General features: G+C 47.1%; 1 protein-coding gene across 1 annotated transcript in view; it reads left to right on the forward strand.

Moving 5' to 3' along the window:
• The window catches only part of FAM234B (family with sequence similarity 234 member B), a 307,484-nt gene that overhangs the window by 257,927 nt on the left and 32,255 nt on the right, over window positions 1–17,302 (forward strand). The window contains exons 9-10 of the mRNA XM_086957605.1: window positions 5,477–5,558; window positions 6,144–6,299. Of these exons, the coding sequence (XP_086813731.1) occupies window positions 5,477–5,558; window positions 6,144–6,299 (238 nt within the window). The remainder of the gene's footprint in view (window positions 1–5,476; window positions 5,559–6,143; window positions 6,300–17,302) is intronic.

The raw sequence follows: 17,302 nt of genomic DNA on the forward strand, positions 1-17,302 counted from the left end.
ATAGTGCTCACAGCAGACGCATCCCTCTCTGGTTGGGGAGCTCATCTTCAAAAACATACAATTCAGGGCATGTGGACTCTACATCAAAAACAACTCCATATAAACCATCTGGAGCTGCTAGCAATATTTCTAGCATTGAAAGCTTTTCAGATACATCTAGCTGGCAAATCTGTCTTAGTTCGTACAGACAACATCACGGCAATGTACTACATACAAAAACAGGGGGAGACACATTCTCTACAGCTTTCACACCTACCTCAAAGCATATGGAGATGGGCCATACCTCAAAAAATATATCTCCTTGCAGAACATCTCCCTGGAGTAAGCAATCAAATTGCAGATCTGCTCAGTCATCAAAAACAACAGATCCACAAATGGGAACTACACCATCAAGTTCTTCTCTCATTTTTTTTCAAATGTAGGGCTACCCAGACATAGAGCTGCTTGCCACACACCTCAAAGCACAATGCCTAAACTTCGCGTGGTCAGGGATATTTGCTTACGCTTTTGCACCTCTCCCGCTAATTTCATTACTTGTTCGGAAGCTCAAGCAACATTCCCTCACAATGATCCTAGTAGCTCCCACATGGGCTAGACAACCCTGGTTCACAACCCTGCTGGAACTATCAGTAGTTCCTCATCAAAAACTACACCTCTCCCCCAAACTTCTCACTCAGAACCATGGAGAGATAAGGCACCCAGATACCAGTCAACTCAACCTTGCGATCTGGAACCTGAAATCATTGAGTTTGGCTACTTTAATCTCCCGCCAGACTGCATGAACGTCATTAAAGAGGCTAGATGCTCTACCACAAGAGCATGCTATGCAGCAAAATGGAAAAGATTTGTAAATTATTGTAATAACAATTAAATCAATCAGCTTGATGCTTCAATTCAAAACATCATTTCCTATCTGTAACACCTACAGCGGGGTAACTTAGCATATACATCAACAAGACTGCTTCTTGCTGCAATAGCGGCTTACCTAAAAAACAGACAACACTTGTCCTTGTTTCGTGTCCCCGCTATCAAAGCCTGTATGGAAGGACTCGAGAGCATCATTTCTCCTAGACTTCCACCTTCTCCTGTGTGGAATCTTAACATAGTCCTTGCAAGACTCATGGGCCTACCATTTGAGCCCTTGCACAAATGTGAACTACAATTTCTGACGTGGAAGGTAGCCTTCCTCATAGCCATCACATCTCTCAGGAGAGTTGGTGAGCTCCAGGCACTACACGTACAAGAACCATTTTTACAAATTGACCAAAATAAAGTGGTTCTTGGGACAAACCCCACATTTTTACCCAAAGTCGTTTCTCCATTTCATCTCAACCAGTCTGTTGAGTTACCCGTGGTTTTTCCTCAACCAGACTCCACGGTAGAACCTGCTTTACACACATTAGATGTTAAGAGTTCATTACTTTATTATATTGAAAGAACTAAATCTTTTAGGAAAACCAAACAACTCTTTGTTGCTTGTTCACCCCCGCATAAAGGCAACCCTATATCAAAAGCAGATATTGCATGGTGGATAGTTAAGTGCGTACAAATATGCTACATTAAAGCTAAACGCACATTAATAATTCCGCCTGGAGCACACTTTATATGCAAATTTGGGGCTTTCATGGCATTCTTAGGGAACATACCCTTAGATGATATTTGCAAAGCTGCAACTTGGTCTACACCACACACATTCACAAAACACTATTGTGTAGATGTGTTAACAAGACAACAAGCTGTTTTAAGAGCACTATTTCAGACCACTGCAACAGATACAGGTTAGCCACGGCTTGGGAGTAACTGCTGTATGGTCTATGCTAAAGCATATGATCTACAGCTCATATGCCTCAAACGGAAACTGCTACTTACCCAGTATGCATCTGTTCTTGGCATATAGAGCTGTAGAGCCATATGCGCCCACCCACCTCCCCGGGTACCTTTTCTGTTGCAGTATGATCTTACTTCAATACACTATACATGGACATCTTTTTCTACTCTTACTAACTCCATCATCACTCTAACAGCAAAACAATCTGTTGATGGAGTCGATGCCCATGCTCACTATCACCGAAAGGAGGAGTATCCTACCTTGTGACTGCAAAGACTTCTTTGAACAAAAACAATGTGCAAACCTCCAGACCCAAAACCAGATGGCGATCTATGCTAAAGCATATGGCTCTACATCTCTATATGCCAAGAACAGATTCATACTGGGTAAGTAGCATTTTCCTTCTGGTGGGTACTCTAACAACCGATTCTTCATCACCCTTTTGTCTCCTTGTTCTATGGAGTGGACATCTGCTCATTCTTAAATAGTCCCAAGTTAGAAATCGGCACACTGTCACCATGCAGCAAATGACAGTGCCCGAGGAGTGGCACCTTTAGGCAACTGTGCTCTGGCAGTTCCAGGTTTGTGCAATGTTGCTGCATAGCCATGTGATGTCACCTGGCAGTGCGTGAGAGCTATTGCTTATACATTTCTAAATCCATTCTACTACATGGGATTATTCGAAAGGTGAGAAATCTGCAGACCGAGATTGCACTAATGAAGGCATTGCCAAAGGTAAGTAACTTGTTCACCAGTTCCCTTTTGAGCACTCACATGGCCACTATCCAGTCATCAGTCCATCATTGCTAGTTAGCACACATTTTGCGGCTCTGTTTACACACATTTTTCAGTTTTCTGTGGTCAGCTCTTAGTTCTGATTAGCATTAAAGTAAGAGCTGCCTTTTACAATGGTAATATACAAACCAATATACTTACTACAGCGTCATCCTACTGGTAGCTGCACTTATAAAGAAACTGCTCCTTTTCCCATTCTTGCATTCTAGAGATTCATATTCTGTCTAGTGATTAATTAAGCTTGCACAGCCATATTAGATAACCAGCATTTGCAATGCAATCGGTCTCGCCTTTGGGACCTTATATGTATTTAGCTATGCAGCACATTAGCCTGGGTGCTGAAATATCCATCGTTCTTTAACATAGAGTGAAAGTAAGCACAAAACTGAGTGACACGCCAGGTATGGGAACACATGGAGAGAAATATTGCCTGTTTTTAATATAAAATCAGGACCTTCGGTGGTCATATCACTGAAAATACAAGATTTGAATAAAATATTATTGTCTACGGGTGCTCGTGGAAGACCATTTCTATGGACTGAAATCTAGAGAATGCTAAAGTGATTCTGGTATTTTACTGACCCCTGCTGGTCGTTTTCTATCAAGAAAGTTAAATAGAAGTAGTTGCCAAAAAAATTAAAAAAGAAAGTCCCTCAGCAGAAAGCAGTTCTGGTATTTTACTGACCTCTACTGGTCCTTTTCTTTTAAGACAGTTAAATAGAGGCAGTTGGACAGAAGAAAAGTCCCTAAGCGGAAGCAGACAAGTCCTAGTGCTGATCTCCAGAGCCCACAAAGTACATACACATATAAGTATATACTAATATATAAGTATATACTAAAGTATATACAAGAGGTCTCGAATGCTCGACCTAAAAAGGATCAATATTTTGTCAGTGAAGCACATGTTCAGAGTAGAAAGTGGCAACCATTTTGTCAGCTATTAAGAAGGACACTCTTAATATTTCCTTTGCACTACAGGTCCCTCAAGCCCCTCCGAGATCCACCATCACTAGGTTTCCAGGTATAGATTCTACAATTCTTGTGCAGCTTATGAATACAACCAAGTCAGGCTCCCCTGCAGACCCCTGCCCCCCCAAAATTTTTCGTTTGGCACTCCCTGTTCTAGAGGACCATATCATCGGCCTCTTAAACAACTCACTAGACACCGTTTTTTTACCAGCTAGCTTTAAACAGGCACGCGTCATGCCCCTGATGAAAAAGCCTGGGGCGGACCCGGCTATTCTGAAAAACTATAGGCCAATATCCCAGCTACCTTTTCTGTCCAAGTTCCTGGAACAACATCTGCTGAAATCCCTGTCTTCGTTCCTGGAGTCACACCATTACTCCAGCAGCGTCAAGCGGGGTTCCGTGCACATCACAGCACCGAGTTAGTAATGCTCTCGGTGCTGGATGAGCTCAGATGCATGGCCGACAGTAAAAAACCAAGTGCCCTGATACTTTTAGACCTTTCAGCGGCGTTTGATACTGTCAGCCATGCCCTGCTCCTGGACAGACTGGCCGCGTTTGGGATAAAGGACCTGGCATTTCAATGGCTAAAATCGTTTCTGTCAGGGAGGACCCAGAGGATTCAATTAGCGGATTGTATATCTGAGGTGGGTGTTCTTGAGTGTGGAGTCCCGCAGGGCTCTGCATTGTCACCACTCTTATTTAACCTTTATCTACAACCACTGATAGACTCCCTGGCATGTATGGGCTGCAGAATTTTTAACTATGCCGATGATACTCAGCCGTTGCTGAGTATTGACAACACGACATCTGCCCAGACCCAGGCCCAGAATATACTCAGGTTTACGGTGAGCTGGATGACGGCAAATTTGTAGAAAATAAATCCCGAAAAAACGGAGGTTCTAGTGGTCTCAACTGCTGCCTCGCCCTGGGGTGATTTGTTCTGGCCCCAAGAGCTTGGCCCCACCCCGTAACCATGCCCTAACGTAAAAAGCCTTGGTATTAAGATCGACCATGAGCTGACAATGGCCAGCCAAGTATCTTCTGTTGTTGGAACTTGCACCAACTTAATTAGGCAGCTGCGCAAGCTAGTTCCCCTACTTTCCCTAAATATGCCCAGAACCATTGTTTCGGCAACAATAATCTCAAGGATTGATTATGGGAACGCACTCTACCTAGGTTTGCCAAAAAATTTGATCAACCGCCTGCAGGTTATTTTGAACAATGCAGCGCGACTACTTTTTAGATCACCCAGACAGACCCATGCCTCCCCATTACTGCACAGGCTACACTGGCTTCCCATAAAGCAAAGGGTGGAATTCAAAAGCTTATGCATCACCCATAAGGCAATCTATGGACACGCGCCTGCCTATATAAAAGAACGGCTTGAGGTCTATAAGCCCAATTGAGCGTTGAGGTCTTCCAACTCCCAGCTGTTGTCTTGTCCTCGTTTCAAAATGGCAACCAAGGGCGGGAGATCCTTTTCTGTCCAAGTCCCACAGATGTGGAACAAATTACCGGAGCCCCTCCGCAAAGAAACTAACCTTCTCCACTTCAGGAAGTCATTGAAAACGCTTTTGTTTAGGGAAGCTTTTTGTTCCAGCTGACCAAGGTTGTTACATCCGTACCTTCTGTTCACTTATTCAACTGTTGTTACTGCATCTGTCAGAAGCGCCTAGAGACCTGACGGTGATTTGGCGCTATACAAACCTCAGATAACAATAACAATATGCAATGCAAGTCCTCACTGAGAAAGACCAAATCCATTAGAACAGAAAACCAGAAAAAGCTAGTTACAACATTGTCAGCAGTCGTTTGTTTAAAACATAGTAGAAAAAATATTGAAAATAAAATGTCTTTTGTTTCTCTTCACCTTCCTTCTTGCAGTGATCCAACTCCTGGTTACTTCAATGAAGACCGAAGTCTGGATTTTATGCTGCAGATGCAGAGTGGCAACAGAATGAAAAACGTGAGGATTGTAGTCTGGACCTTAATGGCATGTTGATCTAAATATTTCTCATGTGAGGGACACCTGAGAGTTTTGGGCTTTGCTAAAACAACTGCCAATTTCTGAGTCAGATGCAGTGTTGTCCCAGTTACCATGTTTCCAGGCCTGCTCTTGTGTCCATGTTCTTTTTCCAACGCTTGGAGGCAGGTGCCACAGAAAGATCAGCATTCTAGCATTTTTGTCATACGCCCCTTAGTATTTATGTACCTTTCGTTTTTATTTACTGAATATAACAGATTGCAAATGCAACTATGCAAGTTGATGTGGGCCCAAATGGAAGGACTTTTGAGGATCACGTGCCTGAAGGATAAATCCAAATAGCTCCCTCCCAAAGGCCAACCACCAGAGCCCGTTCCCACAGGCGTTCACCCAGATATTCAATATCTCGCTTATAATCCTTGAATCAAGGATTCACTAGGCTAGCCCTAGTTTTTAGGACATGCCACTTTTGTTTGCTGCAGACATGGATGAGCTATGTGTCTTTCTCTGACGTTTAATTGAATATATGATAACTAACAATAACACAAGCTTTCTGCTCTTTTTCAGGTTTTGGTCATTAATGGTAAAACTGGAATATCTATCTGGAATGTCACCGTACCTTGGCAAAAGCACGAGTCAAAAGCAGCATCTGTTTTAACTGCAGACATGAAATCAATCTTTCTTTACTGGGGAGAGGATCCTCATCTGGCTTCCAACGGTTCTGTGAGTTCACATTTCACACTTGGGCTTTGACATGCAATGGGGGCACTGTTTTCAGATGGATACTTCTAACCACAGGTGCCTCACTTAGTGACCCTCGCAGGCACCAGCCTGGAGCTCGAAACTATTGTAATAGCTCCTGCATGCCAACAGCACCATCAGCGTCAGTTGCGACTTCTCTCAGATCTTCCTCTGGACATGATGGCTCAGCGCTGCATCAAAGTACTACCCCGGTGTGCTGACGTGAATTCCTATTTTTTGGAGCACAAAGGTGTGTTTCTGCTGCACCGCTCCTATTGATTTTTTTTTATTATCTATTTATTTTTACTGCACATAAAAAACCCTGTTTTGGCAGTTTTCAGAGATGTCGCCCACATATATGACAGGATACACTGTTCATGGCAGAAGTGGATGTCTGTTGAGGATCTGTATGATTTCTTATTATGGTGTCCTGAGTCCATGACTCCAAGTTCCACAACAAATGTTCCCCGATGCGTCCGAAGGCAATCTGAGAACAAGCCCAAGTTCTACATCGCAGAACATAGGAAGCGGGCCTGATCTTTATTGAGGTCCCCATCGCCAGGTAGGTCAAAGTCAAAACTGAAAGACAAGTCCAGGAACAAATTGAATAAGAAACACAAGTAGTGCTTCTGAAGTTCTTTGACAAGATGCCTCTGATCTAGGAAGAAATCACACAGTTGACGCTTTTAACTTCAGACTCCAACTTCAGCGTCTGACTCTGACCCTATGATGAATCTGGAGGTGATGTTCCTTGAGCCATCAGCAGCAGCTTGAGACCTTCAAGGATGCCATGCTTCAAATCATGGTTTCAGCTCCCTCTGGCCCCACAAATCCATCAGGGCCTTCAGTTGGGCTTCTGTTGGTAGGCCCTTCCCTGGCACCAACTGACCCTGGATGAGGTCAGCCTGCTCACTGACTGGCACTCGACCATGCCTCGACTCCTCTACAGCATGCCTCACTGCTTGATCCTTAGTCGGTGCCCAAACCAGCTCCAGTGGTCTTGGTATCTGATCTGTCCTGGATGCAGATTTGAGTATGGAATCGTCATTGGCAACAATTCATCCTATGATGAGACATCATCACCAAAGCTAGTACTCGAGATGAAGGTAGCTTCCCTCCAGTCTCTCTGCCTCTGGAATTTTTATATCCAGTTTTGGATGATACACGAGGCCTCCAACATGGAAAATGATATGGATGACGAGAAGGCAGAAAATTTGCACACTCCTCATAGATAGGCCGATGCTGGCATTTTATTTGCAATTTCGCCAGTGGCTTGGTTACATCTCCAAAGTGTGCTTTGAATTTTCCCTGGGGCCTCCTGCATAGGAACATGCCTCTTTAGCGCTAATGGTTGACTGGCCTGTAGTAATCCTGGAATTAGGAGTCCAAATTGAGCAAACAAGGCATCCTTATAGAAATGATGCACCCTGGGCTGCTACCGGAGCCCTTTCTGCCTTTCAGTGAAGCCCTGAATGACCCAATTTTGGCAACTTGGTCACAATCATTCTCTGCTCTTACAGTAAGTCTCCCCATCTCAAGACCTTGGCACAGCATTTGACTCCAGAGAGCAATGTGGTGCAGGCCTCCATGAGTCATTTTTTTATGACCAATCCATCAGAGAGGTAATCTAAAAAAAAGTAATGTTTTGGATAAAAAAATAGTTTCTTCTGCCAGTTTGGCTTTGCGCTAGTGGATGCCATTTGTCGTCTGGATTGTTGCACACATGCCCTTTGGGATGTGGCTCATGAGGTGTTGGCAGTCATGCCGATGATATTTGCAACGCCATTGCTCAAAGACTACAAAAAAGTTAGAATGTTGCAAGTATGATCTACATTCTGGGTTCTCAATTGGAATCTACAGATTCTGTTACTGGTATAATGAGCACTAGTCTGACATGACTGGTTGCACTCTTCAGGTTTGTCTGAGGACATCCAGGCCTCTTTGATGGACATGCCATGTAATGCATCTAAGGTTTTTTTGCAGGAAGGCTAATACAACTGCAAAGAGATTTAAAACTACTGCTTGTTTATTGGGGTTACTTCCGCCTGCTCTTTACTTTCTTGAGAAATGCAGAAAGTTGAGGCTACTTGAGGGGCTGCGTGTCTCACTCGTGACAACTCTCTCAATCTGTGCAACAACCCATGCAGACTTTTTGTGGTGGCAGGGGTCATGCCAAAGAACAAGGTAACAACTGGAGTAGCACTTCTTATCCGCCACAGAACCTCTTTAGTTTACCTTCCAGCCATTTAGTCTGGTGACTGGCAGGATTCAGCACTGCCTGCCTTATTGGCACTCTATCATATCGTACTAGTGGGTCTGACAAATTGTTCAGTTTGACTACTCCCTTCCCTTTCTGGGTTTTTCCCTCACGTTCCTCCAGTTTATGCTGAGACAATGGTGGATCACTCCAGCAAGCTGTCCAAAGAAATGCTGATGTTGCTTGTCAAACTCATGCCAGCCTGACAGATGGCTGGGTTGCAACGCTCTGTACTTTTGGTCCCTAAGTTGAACAGTGGGTATGAAACTGATTCTCCACCTTAGGTCTCCGAATTCTGTTCTCAAGAAAGTGAACTTAAAAATGATGACACTTGGGGGGTGTGGCTTACTGCCACGCAAGATGGCCGCAATCTAACGGAGCTCCGAGGGTGAGGTTGTCTCCCCTAAAATCCGCATATTAACCCGACACTTAAAACTATACCCAGAGGACACCAGTATGCAGCCGAGGGTTAGCGGAACAGATTGAGCTGGCTCCGACGTCTCCCCGCCGCTTAGAACACCGTGAGAGCCGGGCCGTGGAGGAGGGCCTGCGCGGGCGGCTTCAGCCGGGAACTGAATTACAGCTTCTGAGGGGTGCCGGCGGCTGGACGCTCGCGAGGACGCCCGGTGGGTTTGCTGACGCCTGCGATTTGTCCCTGGCCTGGCACTGGGGAAGAGCAGATTGTGCCCGACGGCCGCGCCGTAATCCAACGGACAACAACGACGGAGGACGAGAGATTGCTCCGGTACTGTTGCGTCGGCTCAGTCAGAACTTTTGCGGCCTGTGCCCTGGGCTGCGCGTGGCGCCCCTGGTGAAGCGCCTGGGGGGATTTTCTTAAGAACTGCTCCGGCTGAACTGTCGTTTGCTGGGGCTCCTGTGGTGAGAGAGCCTGTCCAGACCTCGACTGGCAACACCGAGGGTAAATAACCAACACGCAGGTACAAGACATCTGGCGCCTGAATCCGGCAGTGAGCCGAGGAGGCGGTGGGTGCCCAACACTACATAAATATGCTGGCGTGCGAGTCTGCCTGTAGAGTGGTGGAGGCCCCCGCGCTGAGCCGCAGGAGTGGTCCCCCCCTATGGATAGGCAGTTGCAGGAGTGGATTGCGTCGAGCGGGCCGTGGTGGGCCCCCCTCATTGGTGGTCAAGTCTGTGAAGAGTAGGGGATAGTGGACTGCGGGGTTGCGTGATACGCCAGGGACCGATCTCCAGTGACCTCCTAGCAACCATCCGGCCCACGGTACGGAGCAGTGACGAAAGGGAGCACTAGCCCAGTCGAGGATGAGTGGTAAAGGGAGCTGTGCGACCCAGCAGGGTAAGCTAGACAAATATGCATACAGCAAAGACTTTCCCCCACTGCCAGAGCGTACTGGGCGCACAGATAAAGCTTTGGAGGAAGCGGGGACACCCAAAGTGACATTGGAGGATATAATGGCCGCCCTCAATGTGCAGACAACGGTGGGGTCAATCTCTGCAGATGTAACCTTCCTGGGGTGGCAGAGTGGGCTAAAGAACGGTGATGGATTAAACCCAGATCTTTTGACTGGGTGTGAGTGTTTGATTGGTTCAGATGCTCCGCCCATTACCACCCCCTTTTGTACCGCTTTTGGCCGCCATAAGTGTGGCAGGGTATGCTCAGACGTGAGTCCCTTCCTCACTTTGCCACTGGATTCAAGCAAGCCGGGCTGAAGACGGCTGGAATGCCAGAAACCGGTCCTCGGAAGCTTGTTTCCGGTCCAGGGAAGGCATGGCTTGGCAGTTTGGACTGGACTGTTCCCATGAGGCACAGGGTCAGACTGATTTGCATATAGCCATGTCTGAACTGGGGTGGCAGAGTGGGCTAAAGAACGGTGATGGATTAAACCCAGATCTTTTGACTGGGTGTGAGTGTTTGATTGGTTCAGATGCTCCGTCCATTACCACCCCCTTTTGTAGCCCCATAAGTAGGACATGGTTATTATTCCTACTACTTTTTGGTACCCAAAATGGAAGGATGTCTTCATCTTACTTTAGACCTGCATTCTCTCAATGCCTGCCTCAGGAAGAAAAAATTCTAAATGCTCACCTGGCCCAGGTTCTATCTGGCCTTGATAATGGAGACCGAATGTTTGCATTGGACCTGAAGGGTGCCTATTTCCATATATCTTCCTGCTGTCCCAGTGGCGCTACCTGTGGTTTGTAGTGGGACAGGAGCATTTTCAGTTTGCTGAGCTCCTCTTTGGTTTTGCCAGAATCCATCATGTGTTCACAAAAGTGATGGCAGTGTTAGCAGCACACCTTCAGAGCTCAGGGGTACCATTCTTTCCTCTATCTCAACAACTGGCTGTTGAAGGGGGGCTCGTCCAGGCAGTTGTCAACCACCTTCAGATTACAGCAAGCCTCCTATCCTCTTTGGGTTCACTTTCAATGTACCAAAGTCACACCTGACTCTTTCTCAGACGATACCCCTCATTGGAGCCATTCTTGATATGGTTCAGTTTTGTACCCTTTCTCCAGAAAAGAGTCCAGTACATTGGGGCTGTGATCCCAATCTTTAAACCTCGGTCTTGTATTTTAGTGAGGTTGAATCTGAGACTGCTGGGCTTGATGGCATCCTGCTGGTTGAGCATGACAGATGCCATATGTGGGTTCTGCAGTAGGACCTGAAGTCTCATTGGGCAAATATCGAAAGGACCTCTACGACCACTCCTAAAGAAGGGAACCCCCTTTAGTTAATCAATTTTAGGTCTGGGAGAAAGGGGGGACAATCAAACCAAACAGCCTATCAAAAACCTCCCACTATGTTTTTAATTTATTTCATTATTGATATCAAAAAAGTTAAAAAACATATATATAATTGATAATTTTTCCTTTTTTTGACATATGTATTATACCTTTTATAAATAGACAAATGCCATGAACATTTTTGCACACAGAGTACAATTTTCTCAATGAAACCCCTATCAATTCACCAAATTTTTATAGTACCTCTCTCATCCACACTCATACTCTTCCGTACCATCCACACTTTCAACCCACCCAAGAACACATACACAAACTGTTCAAATAAGGGACAAAGATGTTTAAGTCTCTGTGTCCATGTTGTGGGCTGGGTGCATACACAGACAGGTGGACGCACATTTAAGTGGTATTAGCCACGTTATGACCACCTTCCTCAGGACCATCAGAATTTGCTAACTTTAGGCAAGTGGTTCGGGTATATGAAAAATGCAATTATGAGAGTCTCCTAAGGGCACCAATGCTCGATGATGCGCACTGATGTTGGTGAGAACCCATTACACTGTCTCAATTCAAATGAATATTATTAGCCAAGTTGTTATCAGTATTGCTCCTCACTTGATAGAGGGTATCATCAATACCTGTTTGTATTGTTTGTTTCTTCCTATGACATGAAATATAAGGTCATATAAACCCTGGCATGTTCTCGCTTTGCGTAGACGCGGTCACAAAATTGTCCTAATGCTCCAGTCCTCACTTATTTTATCATCAATCTAGTTCTGTTATCGAGTGCTCTGAGTCCGGTACGATCAACAAGCTGCGCAACCTCTACGACCACTTTCAGATCTCGGAGGAGACTGCAAAAGACCTGCAGTTGAGGTTACTGAGCTGCGATTGGCCCAGCAGCAGACCCCTCTTCCTATCACCCAGAGCTGACAGTGGTGACTGATGCGTGACAATTACACGTTGGGGTGTCCATCCAGGAGAGGTAGCAATCCGAGGCCTCTGGTGGAGTCTCTGTTCCATAACATCCTTCTGGAGCGTAGGACCATCTGCTTTGCACTGAAAACCATCCTTCCGTCCATCAAGGGGAGCCTGGTACAGGTGTTCACAGGCAACACTAATGCCATGTAGTACTGCAACAAACCGGTGGGGGGTCACAGAGCCTGTGGCAGGATGCCTTACGCCTTTGGGAGTGGCTGGACCACCAAGGAATTTTCCTGGTGATGAACCACCTAGCTGGATTGTTGAATGTCAGGTTCGACAGCCCAGCCTTTGGTGGCTAGCGGAGTACGAGTGTCAGTTCCAACGAATGGGAGAGCATTGGCTCTATTTGTTTTCCACTGCCAGGAACACACAATGTCAGCAATTCTATGCGTTTGAGCTTCCAAGGAAGGCATCTCTCGCTCCACGACTCCAGTAGAACGCTGGACTCCTGCTTGCCTTCCTGCCAATACAACTTGTACTCCAAGTTCTCAGGACGATCAGGACCAACCGTGCCTAAGTCATCCTATTTCCAGATTGACCCCTTCCAGGCCAAACTATCTGATGTTTTATTTGTGGTGTCCCTAACCCCAAAAGGCCTTGCTCAGGACACAGTTAAAGGTTACCTTTAGACTATTTTGGCCTTTTTGTGATTCACTGTTCAGAATTCTTTAAGTCTCCAGTTTGGGCACCTGAGGAGTGTCAGAGTAACCCAGTACGAACAAGCTATTACTTCCCTGTTTAAATTTGCCACAAGGTTAGTGTCTATGCCCTCTAAAGCTGCAATTACCATAAATAAAGCTATACCCATGCCTATAGTCCCTTACGGTGTGGGGGATTCATTGATAACCTTCAATTTCAAGTCAGTGAAAACCGATTCCTTCATAGAACATTGTCACCCTCCAACCACATTCCATCTATTTTAGTGCATGAAGAACTTGGTATTCAGCATTTGGGGGATGCTCTGAGGCTGGCACCCACATTGTTATGGTTGTCAGTATGGACTAGGCCAGAAGCTGCTATGACTCAAGCCGTAATTACTGATTGTCTTAAACTGGTCAGGGTACATAAAATCAAAGGGCTAACCAATATTAGAGAAGATCTTCTCCTCATAGGTAAAGGGGATTTGTTTGACAACCCATCAGCAATCAATCACACACATAAAACCACTGTAAAAGACAACCTATTGAAATTGATAGTAGGAAAGAGGTGGGAGGTTGAAACTAAGAAGTAGTCTGTAGCAACTTATCTTTCATTGTGTACAGCCTCCGCAACTGAGCCATAACTGCTTAAAATCCCCCGTAAAGATTTTATCTCATAAGATTTAGGGTGGGATTGTCTCACTTCCTTGTATCATATTCCTCAAATGTTTATAATAGTCATTATCTTGTTCCCTGCCCATGCAATTAAAAAACTCAGTAGTCACAACTCCACTTGTGCTTTTTTTGTGAGTTGTATAGAGAACAACAAACCCATATTTTGTAACCTTTACCACGAAGCTCAAATATTCGGAAATGTAAAGAGGCATTATGGTATTTGCAGCTGTTACAGATAGATATTATGTGTCGCACTATCGATAGATTTCTTGTCACTGTAGTCAAATGTAGCAGAATCTTCCGAAATTGAATGTGTACGAACGTATTATACTGGTACTCCTCCCAAACATAAGTCTGAATCCCTACCTTTGCCCATATAACACTGAAATAGCAAAAAAGCTAACTATCTTGTACTGTATCAAGAAGGGAGTAATTTGACTGATATGCTTACTTCTAAACACTTAAAGATATTTTAATGTATCTTTTTGTAGATTCTATATGCCAGTTGCGCTTATTTTTTTTTATTAAGGTAACCATTTTATCTTCATTTGTTTCTTCCCTCTCCTTTTGTCATGCTGCTGTGTGTCCTTAACTTGATTCATATGTTGTAGATGTGCACTTCATTCAGGCTGCTTCACAGCTGCTCTGTAGGTCTCCGTACCCTCAAGACTGTCTTTGTCGCCCTTACATCGACATGATGGGTGAGTCAGCTTCAAGTTCTCTGTGTCAAACCGCCTTACACCATTTTATTCCCAGAAAATTGGTTCTGCAGATGTGAACATCTCTTACCAAAAGTTGTAACTCTGTTCCACGTCCATCAATGTATCACCGTGCCTGCATTCTCTGCTCTGTCTTACCCTTCCAAGAAAGAGAGACTGCATCACTTGGACCACGAAAGAGAGCTCTGCTTCTACATTGATCATACCAAAACAACAGTAGGTAGACAAACCGCTCTTTGTGGGGTTCTCTAGAGTGAAGAAATTGAAGCCTATGCAGAAGAGGACCACCTTTCGCTAGATTGTGCCCTGCATTAAGATCTGCTATGCATTGGTTAAAAAGCAGTCGTAGGAAGCACTGCGTGCTTATTCTATCAGGACCAAAGCTCCTACCACTTTTTTTTTTAAAATATATTTTTATTGCAGAGTTATAAACAGCAGGAAAAAAGTAATCAGCCAGTACATTTGTGGGCCCCTCCCACTAGTAACAGTTCACAATTGTACACAGCCATTCAGCCCGCATCCCGGAGGCCGGGCGGCATATCAGATCGCTCCGGAGGAGCACAACACAGTGTACGTCCCATTGGGACCCTGGCGAAAGGTCGTTTTAAGTATCTGCTTTTACCCCCCCACCCGCAACAACAGTCCCTTCAGCCAACTCCGAGGTATCAACGTAATCGGCCCCATCGGGGCCTGCTCCAGGCTATTCGGGCCTTCGTGCCAGGCCGTTCCAACCACTCAATCCGCCCGCCACTCAATACCCCCAGTTCCAGTAGATCCAGGCCTCCACCAGCAACCCTCCAACGGCTTCCGGCCCTCCCCAACCCCCCCTACAACTAACCCCCCCAACGCCCCCCCCCCCCCCCCTGGCAACTGCTAAGGTGCGTGCTTCGCTCTACTGAACTGGATGGTTCCACTACAATACGTGATGTCATACTCCTGTGGTCGCCCCGCGGTGTCCAGCGGCTTAGTCCTCGCCGTCTTCAACCTCAACCAAAGCATCCCGCAGAGCCTGTACCACTAACTCCCACGCACGCGCTGCATCCAGAGCCTTCTCATTCCCCAACTTCACTGCTTGCTTCATCCGGAGCACGCTCTCGCAGTCAGACCATCGCAGTAACTCATTCTTCCACCTACGCAGTGAGGGACCCCCCCTGGCCTTCCAGTGCCACGATATTTCCCTTTGAGCCAATATCAGACCCAAATCTATAAATTTACTGGTCACCTTGGTGTGCTTAGTATGTGGGAACCAGAGCAATAGACACGTCGCCATGTCGAAGTCTACCTCCCTGTCTGTCACTTCATTCAGGAGGTCCCCTACCTCCGCCCAATAAGTTCCCAGCTGCGGACACCCCCAAAACAAGTGGTCCATGTCCGCCCCTAGGGACGAGCACCGGGGGCAACAGGCATCCGGCACCCTAAAGTGCCGCTGTAGTTTTTCTGGAGTTAGGTAGGCCCTATGGAGCACATAAAAATGGACCTGCTGAAAGCGCGCATTCCTAGTGCCCTTCCACGTGCGTCGCAGGATATGGCCCCATGCCGTATCCGGTATGGGCCGGCCAACGCTCTCCTCCCACTTAGCCTTGAGCCCATGGAGTGGTTCCAGCCCATCGTTCAGCATCCTGTTGTGGAGGCACGTCACAGCTTTGAATGTACCAGCCGCCATCACCACATATTGGCATGCCATAGTTGTCGCGGGTTCCAGGAGCCCCTCCTTCCAGTGCTTTTGCACGGCAGCCACTATAGCCGCGTGCAGTAGGAAGCCCCCTTCAGGCAGCCCGAACTGGTCCCGGAGCACGTCGAACGGTGTCAACGCCCCATCTATATACAAGTCACCCACCACCTGCAACCCCGCGTCCTCCCAATCCATCAGCGGGGACCAGTCCCCTCCGTGCGGCAAAGCTGTCAGCATCCCGATCGGGATCTCCGGGGCATAAGGCCGCGATGTTCTCGCTCTCCGAAGGCTCCTCTGCCAGCACAGCCGGAGCGTCCGCTCCTCCATGGTGAGGGCCCGTATTTCGAGCCGTTGCTGCATAATGATGTACGACAGCACGTGGCGCTGTATCCCCCGACCCCGGTCCTCCTCCGGCCCCCGGAACACCCTGGCTACGTTCTGCGTTAGGACCTGCAACTGCGCCGCTAAATAGTATAGCTCAAGATCGGGTACAGCCATGCCCCCCTCCAGCTTGGGGCGAAGGAGCGTGCTCAAGGCTACCCTGCGACGACCATGCCCCCACAGAAAGCCAATAATCATTGACCGCAGGTCCCTAAACACCCCCTGGGGAATCCAAACCGGTAGCGTTCGGAAATAATAAAGGAAGCGCGGGAGCGCCACCATTTTCAACAATGCTATCCTGCCCAGGACTGTCAGCGGTAGGGTCGACCAGAAAGACAAGCTACCCCGCAGTGACCGGACACAACGGCCAATGTTGCCCTCCAGGAGGTCGGCGGCCGAGTGGTAGATGCGGACACCCAAGTAGACGATGCAAGAGGGCTCCCACGTCACACCCAGGTCGCTGCTAGGGGCTGGCGATCCCGCTCTCAGCGGAAACACGCAGGTCTTTGCCCAATTGACCCTAAGGCCCGACAATCGGCCGAACTCAGACAGCAGAGCCATCGCTCCGACCAATGCCCCCGAGGTGTCTGCTAGGTACAGGAGCAGGTCATCCGCATAAAGCGATATATAATGCCATTGCCCATCCCCCACTACTCCCGCGTAACGGTCACCGGACCTCGCATGGACCGCCAAGGGTTCCATCGCCAGGGCAAACAATAGAGGGGAAAGAGAGCATCCCTGCCGTGTACCCCTGCCCACCGGATACGCGGCGGATACCAGGCCGCCCAATCGTACCCTCGCCGTCGCCGAGTTATACAAGACCCTCGTCCACCTCCTAAACCCATCGCCCATGCCAAACCGCTCCAGCACTCCATCCAGGAAAGGCCATTCCAAACTATCGAAGGCCTTCTCAATATCCACGGACAGTACCGCTGGCG

This window comes from Lissotriton vulgaris, chromosome 1_1, assembly GCF_964263255.1.
Source record: "Lissotriton vulgaris chromosome 1_1, aLisVul1.2, whole genome shotgun sequence".
Lineage (NCBI taxonomy): Eukaryota > Metazoa > Chordata > Amphibia > Caudata > Salamandridae > Lissotriton > Lissotriton vulgaris.